The sequence below is a fragment of the Haematobia irritans genome, chromosome 1 (assembly GCF_050003625.1).
Source record: "Haematobia irritans isolate KBUSLIRL chromosome 1, ASM5000362v1, whole genome shotgun sequence".
In the NCBI taxonomy this organism is placed as follows: Eukaryota; Metazoa; Arthropoda; class Insecta; order Diptera; family Muscidae; genus Haematobia; species Haematobia irritans.
The window spans coordinates 164,464,042-164,473,005 of record NC_134397.1 but is presented as its reverse complement, the minus strand read 5'-3'; the positions used below and the strand labels follow the sequence as shown (position 1 = coordinate 164,473,005).

The following is an 8,964-nucleotide window of genomic DNA, read 5'->3' as shown; positions in this document are numbered from 1 at the left end:
TTCTGCAGAGGCAGAACTCCGACGCCGCCAAAATCGGAATATGACCGTGCCACAGCAAGATCGGACGGACGATTCGTATGGCTCCCACTACGAATCCGCTGAGCAGACCTCGAGCTCCCATGTTCAATTCGAGGCGCCACAGCCGCAGCGTGTAACAAAACATTGTGGTCCCCGGAGCAACTGGGGCACCTACGCCGGCTAGGACAATCCTTCGACTGGTGGGTCTGTGCTAGACATCTGTAGCAATAGCGATGTCGTACCACCATACGTATCCTCTTCTCAATCGAAAGAGAGAGGAACTTCCGACACCGCCGCAATGCGTGACGACCTCCACAAACCCTGCAAACCAATTGAGCAGGAGTTCGACCAACATCAGTAGCCTCTACTACAGCAGGCGCCACCACGGGCTCATCCACAACTACCGGAGGTGGACTCTCAATTTCTTGGGGCGATAGCTGAACCTCCGGAATGGCAGGCGACGGTATCGCCATCGGCTCCTCCAACAATGCCCGTTCGACCGCCGACATATCAAGGGGGCACGCAGTATCATCATCCGATTGATCCATAATAACCTCGAAATTTTCCAAGTCGTCAGCGAAGCACGAGGTATTTTCCATGATACTGCGAGAAAATATACGAATTACAAAGAGTTCGCCGAAGTGTCGGTCAATGAGACCAACTTAGCTATAGGTCGTCTTACAACGCCATTCTCCGTACGTATATCCGCGACCCGAATGTGACCATCTACGCCCGGGTGAACCGACACGACTCGACCTAATTTCCAAGAAGTTGGTGGAAGCTGTTCATGACGAATAACGACTAGGTCATTTACCATAACATCGCGCTGAGGAAATTTCCACTTATATCTCATATGCAGATTCTTCAAATATTCCTCTTTCCAACGTACACAAAACTGTTGTGCAAGAGCCTGTACCTTACGAAACCGATTCACCAACGAAAGAGGCTGTTCGGTTATAACTGGCTCAGCAGGGGCGAGTAGAGGGGCACCTATAAGAAAATGACCCGGTGTCAAAGCGTCAAGCTCCTGCGGGTTATCCGATTGGGGACAAAGAGGTCTTGAATTCAAACAAGCCTCAATACGAGCCAACACCGTCGAAAACTCTTCAAACGTGAAACGAACATTCCCTATTTGCCTTCTGAAATGCAACTTAAAACTCTTCACCCCAGCTTCCCAAAGGCCTCCCATATGAGGCGCACCAGCTGGGATAAATCGCCACGATAGGCCCTGGTGTGCAAACTTAGAGGACACGACATCACTGCTTCCCCTAATTACATCCCGGAAATTTCGTTCAAGCTCACGCGACGCACCGACAAAATTTGTCCCATTGTCCGAGAAAATGGTCGCAGGACAACCCCGACGAGCAACAAACCTATGAAATGCCGCAAGAAAGCCGGCAGTCGACAAGTCGGAAACCGCTTCCAAATGAATCGCCCTAGTAGCAAAACACACGAAAACGCACACATAACCTTTAGTTATGCGACAATAACGTCCGGTGAACGACTTCACCTCAAAGGGGCCTGCATAGTCTACGCCAGTCGTCGTAAAAGGTCTGTCGAGAACAGTTCTTTCCGGAGGAAGAGGAGCCATCACCTGACTACAAACCCGTTTCCTCTCCAAAAGACATGGTTTACACCTATGTATAACCGAACGAATAAGATTCCTCACCCGAGGTATCCAGTATTCTATACGAAGAATACGCAACATCAACTGATTTCCTCCATGAATGGAAATCAAATGAACAAATTCCACCAAAAGCTTCGTGAATCGACAGCTGTAGGGCAAAATTATAGGGTGCCGCTCCGAATACGAAAGAATAGGCGAGCGGCTCAAACGACCATACATCCGCATTACACCCATTTCATCAAGGAACGGGTTCAAAGAAACAAGTGAACTGCCAGTACCTAACGAAGACCTATCCATCAAGTCCTTATATTCATTACCATAATTCATTTTTTGAGCAAGCACTATCAAGCGACTTTTAGTTGCCCTAATCTCAGACGATGATAAACTGTGATCCGCATAGCTACAATCACGCCTATGAGCGGGATGCGTCCGATAAAAGAATCTCATAACATATGAAATAACACGCAGCGCTCTATCCAGAGAAGAAAATCTATCGAGAACATCCTCGTATGAATTAACGAAAGAAGCATGTGCCTTCACAGACCGAATTTCTACGTCGGTGTCAAAAGAGGAAGTGTCACGAACCGGCCATTCCGATTGACTACACGATAGCCACTGAGGCCCATGCCACCAAAGTCGAGAGGCGGCCAAATCCGAAGGGGACACACCGCGGCTGCCAAGATCAGCAGGATTATCCTCCGACCTCACATGATACCAATTCGTACCACCGACGTTCTCCTGAATGCGACATACCCTATTCGCGACAAATGTTGTCCAAGCCGAAGGCGTTTTCTTTAACCAGGCTAGTACAATAGTCGAATCCGTCCAACAATAAATTCGACCAAAATCAATACCGATTTCTCGAATGACCGTTCTTGCGAGTTCGGACGCTAAAACAGCGCCGCAAAGCTCCAAACGAGGCAAAGAAACCGATTTCAACGGAGCAACTTTCGTCTTGCACGATAGCAAATTAACGACAATCTCGCCATTCGGGGCCAAAACTCGAATATATACTACCCCCGCGTATGCCTTAACCGAGGCATCTGAAAATACGTGAAGCTCGGCCGAAGTGCACGGTGTGTAACGAATCCACCGAGGAATATTTATCGAATTGACATCCGGATAACTATCTACAAATTTTTCCCACTCGGATGCCGTTGCCGAAGGCAGTATTTCATCCCAGCCGACGCGATCAAGCCAAACCTTCTGCATGATAATCTTTGCCACAATTATCACTGGACCTAACCAACCGACAGGGTCGAATAATTTCGCGATAGCCGACAACACTTCCCGTTTAGTGTATCCACACCTTTTTGCTATAGGCTCGACCGCGAAGTAGAATGCATCCAATTGAGCATTCCATCTCATACCCAATGGTTTCGAATTGCTAGCCTCGACAAATGCCAGCAATTGAGCATCAACCAAATATTCCGGCGGTAGTGAATCTAAAATTTCTCTATAATTCGATGTCCATTTCCGCAGTTCAAATTTAGCCGTCGCAAGCGCCGCGATTAATTGATCCCGAGCCATTATCGCAGTTTCAAGGTCATGAGTTCCGGTCAAAACGTCATCAACGTACATACATTTACGTAATATATCGGCCGCGAGTGGAAACTCCTCCTCAGTGTCTTCAGCTAACTGTAACAGTGTCCGTATCGCGAGATATGGTGTACAGTTTACACCGAAGGTCACCGTTTGTAGTTCATAGTCCTGGACTGTCCTTGTCGGAGAATCCCTAAAAACAATTCTCTGCAACGGAGCATGAGAAGAGTCCACTCGAATCTGCCTATACCTCTGTGTAATATCGCAGTTGAACACGTATTTAAATAGTCGCCATCGCACAATAAGAAGGACTAAGTCCTGCTGCAAAGTGGGACCTACGTGAAGGATATCGTTAAGACTATTCCCGTTGGACGTTTTATTAGACGCATTAAATACGACGCGAAGTTTGGAAGTCTTCTTCTCGAGGTTAATGACAGGATGATGTGGAAGATAACACGAAAGTGTATCACTTGCAGAAATGGCGGATACTGGCCTCATGTGATCCAAATGCAAATATTCTTTAACAACACTATCATAAACTGATTTCACGTCCGGCCTTTTCGATAATGACGATTCATTACGATAAAATTGCCTCAAAGCAGTTGTTCGGGACTCACCCAAATATCCACGAGGACCGAGCTCTTCCTTTAGCGGAAGTGTAACTATATATCTACCTTCCGAATCTCTGCGCGTTGTCCGAACGTAATTTTCCTCACAGAACTTATCGGAGGGGGACAAAACCCCTTTACGTGGTGTTTCCTCCAACTCCCAAAACCGTAAAAGCGTTCTATCTAAATTTTCCTCTTCATCAACCGCTATAGTCGTAGTAAATGTTTGAATTTGCGATGTAGAAATCGGACCCGTTACTAGCCAGCCGAAAACACTGTTCTGTGCTATCAATGATTGAGCCGCAATCTGCCGGCAACCTTCTAATAGTATTCTCGGGTACAAGTCAGCGCCTAGTAGAATATCGACCGGTCTCGACACGAAAAGATTCGGATCAGCTAAGCGAATATCCGGAATCTGAGACAAAACTTCCTGCGACACCGTAAAGGAAGGTAAATTCCCGGATATAGATTGGAGCACTATAGCCATAGTTTCCAACAAAACCGACGCGTTGAGTGGAGATCCGATTTTCAAATTACACATTTTACTCGATTTGGCCGAAATTGCGCTATTTACCCCCGAAATTGTAACATTAGCCGCGTGAACCGGTAGTTTCACCCGATTTCGAAAGCGTTCCGTCAGAAACGAAGATTCTGAAGCGGGGTCAATCAAAGCGCGTGCCGGATATGAAACCCCATCGTGCATGATATTAATCATCGCAGTTCCCAAAAGCACGGCCCTATTTTGCGTCGTATGAAATGCCTGGCGAGGTAGGCACGCCGACGAGGTAGAAGGTTGCGGCTGATCAACCGAAGGCATAGTTCTCGGTTGAAAACTAGCCGCTGAACTCGACAAGGTGTTGGTCGAACCCGTCGCCGAAGTCGCGCTATTAGACGGCGTAGAATCGCGATGCAATAGCGAATGATGTCTCGAATTACATTTTGCACACGAATATTGTCTTGGACAATCCTTCATCTCATGACCTTTCATTAAGCAATTCAAGCACAACCGGTTACGTTTTACCACTATGTAACGTTCCGATACCGAGAGTTTACCAAATTTAACGCAAGCCGAAAGTCTATGATTATGTTTAGGACAAATAACGCACTTAGATTCCGACGAAGCACGCGACGATTTAGAAGAAGACGCATTGGTAAAATGCGCTTTTACCTTCTTTTCCTGAGAACGCTTCGAAGACGTGTCTTCCCGCAAATCATGCAAACACATCAACGTACGAACCCTTTCGGACAAAAAAGCGTCTAAATCCGCCCACGACGAAAGGGCTGATTTGTCCCTAACACTCTGCTCCCAAAGAGTCTGTGTGAGCCGCGGCAAACGTTGAAGGCAAATAAAAACGAGTATCTGGTCCCAATTATCGGTCGAAACTTCGTACGTATTCAATGCCGAAAGACAGCCATTGATTCCACGTTGAATCGATTTCAAACCCGCACTTGTCTCTACCGATACTGCCGAAATTGCAAAGAGAGACTTAAGTTGATTGTGAACTAGAACCCGCTTATTGTCGTATGCATCAACGAGGGCCTTCCACGCGAGGGCAAAACTTCGATGTGTCAGCGGAAACTTCGAGACAATTTCCCTAGCTTCGCCACTGGTCTTCCGCACAAGATGACACAAACGCTCGACGTCCGTTAATCTTGAATTGTTAACATAAACTGCTTGAAACAAATCCCGGAATGTAGGCCAGTCTAGAAAATTGCCCTCAAATACATCCGTATCGCACGGTGGCAACGCCAAATTGTGAACCATATCACAAAGTGGAGGGCCACTAACGGCCACTTCACCCCTAAACCCGGCTTTGCCATTAGGCAGCGACTGCCCATCCCGATCAGCCGGTATCGAAGTAGTCGCGTTATTAGCCAAAATCGCTTCGGATCCTTGAGTCGATTTATGAGACCCGATACTCCGTCTCGATGCTGCAACGACCGAAGACGCAGACGAAGTGATCGATGATCTACGTGACCGACGAAACTGGCCCAATTTTCGATTTATCGCGGACAAACAATTCATATAAGCCTGATGGGACGCGTCATATTTCCCGTCCACCGATTCAATATCGCTCGTTTGCGTTGTTCCGGCACCCTGTAAACTAGCCACGCATTCCTCAAAGCAATCCTGAACCTTTGTCCACAACTTCCCCAATTCCTCACTTCGAATCTCGAGGCTATAGACGTCTAACTCCTCATCTTTCATGGCATTAAAATGGGCGTGGAATTTAATAAGAGCGTCCGAAACGCGAATAAAGCGATCAAAGGGAGATACAGACATTCTAACTTTACGTTCAGCTACCAAATTGAAGAATGTAACCAAATACGAAATTACAATATAGCCAAGAAGCAACGGCCAATAAAATTACCAAACTCAGACAAGGTTCCGTTCAATAAAAATAGCAAAATACGCAAAAGTAACTCAAATTCCGACCAAAACGAAAAAACACAATTTTCACTATCAAAATAAATCAATCCGTATCAAATATCAAAACGCACTTTATCTCGAGTTACAAAGATTAATTCGAGTCCACAACTCGCGAAAATCCGACAAAAGATCAAACGTTCCCAGAAACCGAAAATACTGAATGTAGGGTGCACAAAATATTACCCCCGAACGCTTGACACAAGAAAAATTATAATAATAATAATAATAAACAAAGGTATAAATAAATCATTAATAATAAATACCTGTCCAATAAATATTCAAAATTTACCAAATATTTGAATGATCGAATAATTTCTCTCAGTGTGAGAGCGTAAAAGTTTCAAAATATACCGAGTTTTAATTCAAGCCCCGATTCCAACCGGGAAATATTCAAACCTTTGAATTCAACTTGAATTCTAATGTGGGAATTACACGTAGTGTATAGCCCCCTTAAGAATTCAAATGATGATCGATATCCGATAACACGATAGTACGAGATGTGCCCGATTAGTCACTATACTATAGCAATCGACTAAGAGCGCAACACTGATGAGAACAAAACAAAATAAAAGCTTTTGTATGTTCTCAAATGTATGCAAATGAACGAAACAATAATTAATAAATGAAATTTCAGCACAGAAAACGCGAAAAAGTGGTGAATATACGAAACAAAGAGAGTGATATATGTGTATAGTGAATATTAGTGTACGAAAGTGGTGAAAATATGTACTTTAAGTTATTTCTCTCCGAAATTATTTGCACAGACGTCAAAATGGAAATACAAAAACAAAAACCTTGAATGCGTTTTGCCGTCGGCAAATGAAAATTTACTTAAAAACAATGAAAAACGATATTTTCACGCAAATAAAGGCAAATAAACCACTTTAAATAAAAAAAAACACTAATATTCACTGATATCACTGAACTTGTACACCACTTTTAGGAATATTTATAATAAAAACCGATCGCGTAGCGTTGTAAAACAACCTTTTTTTTTTCTTTAAATGGACGGACGACCACTATATTTGTTGTTGCACCGACCGCGAACTCACTTTATAAGGGAAAATGCACTGCACTTACCTTCTAAAACGATGAAACAGATGTTGAGGATGATGAACTGATTGGTTTGAGTTTAAGGTGAAATTGATGACCAGGTCAGGTGGACTGTGTCTATAACAAAAACCAAGAAAAACACCGGTTAAACCAATTCTTCCACTCCGAAGTCCAATTATCCGGTACGAATGGATCAAAATGTTCGCCGAATGCGAAAAGTATGGAAATATAGAGAAAAATAAAAACACGATAGTTTAATATTTTCAATATATAACAAGAGCAGAAGGTTTTATTAAGGTGTTTTCTATTATAATTAATGGTAAACAATATTACCTATAATTTCCAACGATATGGATAAATTTGCAACCGCACCAATTGGCTTATCGATAACAAGTAAAGTGAGAGATGCTCTCAACCAAGATGGCGGAAGGCGGGGCTTTTGACAAGATAAATTAATATTCACATTATGACATTTCTACTCTGGCAGGGATGTACCAAAAAGTAGTATACAAATTCTAACGAACACTATTAAGTCCAATTAATCTTTACTCAAACTTAAACAATATATATATATATATATATATATATATATATATATATATATATATATATATATATACTTTATATAGTCGGAAATCGATATTTCGATGTGTTACAAACGGAATGACGAACTTATTATACCCCTGTCACCATTCTATGGTGGTGGGTAAAACAAACTAGTTAATATTTTCCTAAAATAGGAGAACTTTGATTAAATTCAGTTCATAAGTCTCTTAAATGAGTAAATTTTACTAAAATTGTACCTGATTTATTTTAGATAATTTTTTTCCTTTTCAGTCCAAGAAGTAAAATCGGGAGATCGGTCTATATGGGGGCTATATCAAAACATGGGCCGATACTCACCATTTTCGGCACACCTCCTTAAGGTCGTAGAATACCTGTAGATTTCCGATTTGAGGCAAATTGGGTAAAAATTACAGATTCTCGAAAACCAAGAAATAAAATCGGGAGATAGGTCCATATGGTGGCTATATCAAAGCATGGGCCGGTATTCACCATTTTCGGCACACGCCTTTAGAGCCCTAGAGTTCCTCTAGATTTCAAATTTCAGGTAAATTGGATTAAAACTAGGGATTCTAGTAGCCCGAGAAGTAAAATCGGGAGATCGGTCTATATGGGGGCTATATCTAAACATGGACCGATACACCCCATTTTTGTTACACCTCTTTATGGTCCTAAAATACCCCCAGATTTCCAATTTAAAGCAAATCGGATAGAAAATACACTTTCTAGACGCCCAAGAAGCAAAATCGGGAAATCGCTCCATATGGGGCCTATACCAAAACATGGACCGATAGGCACCATTTTCGGTACACTTTTTGGTGGTCCTAAAATACCTCTAGATTTCCAATTTCAGGCAAATTGGATAAAAACTACAGTTTTTATAAGCCCAAGACCCCAAATCGGGAGGTCGGTTTATATGGGGACTATATAAAAACTTGGACCAATATAACCCATCTTCGAACTTGACCAGCCTGCAAACAAAAGACGAATCTTTCCCAAATTTCAGGACGATAGCGCCTTTATTGAAGGCTGCAGCGTGATTACAACAGACAGACAGACGGACATGCTTATATCGTCTTAGAATTTCTCCCTGATCAAGAATATATACTTTATATAATCGG

The 8,964-nt window shown here is 43.0% G+C and overlaps 1 protein-coding gene across 1 annotated transcript; it reads right to left on the bottom strand.

Moving 5' to 3' along the window:
* Positions 1-640: 640 nt before the first annotated feature.
* Positions 641-6,079, bottom strand: LOC142232989 (uncharacterized). Its single transcript, XM_075303728.1, has one exon. The coding sequence runs from the start codon at positions 6,077-6,079 to the stop codon at positions 641-643; it is 5,439 nt and encodes a 1,812-aa protein (XP_075159843.1).
* Between the last annotated feature and the right edge of the window lie 2,885 nt (positions 6,080-8,964).

What these genes read in the sequence shown, in the direction of transcription:
- LOC142232989 (XM_075303728.1), bottom strand. Translation starts at nt 6,079, where the DNA reads ATGTCTGTATCTCCCTTTGATCGCTTTATTCGCGTTTCGGACGCTCTT.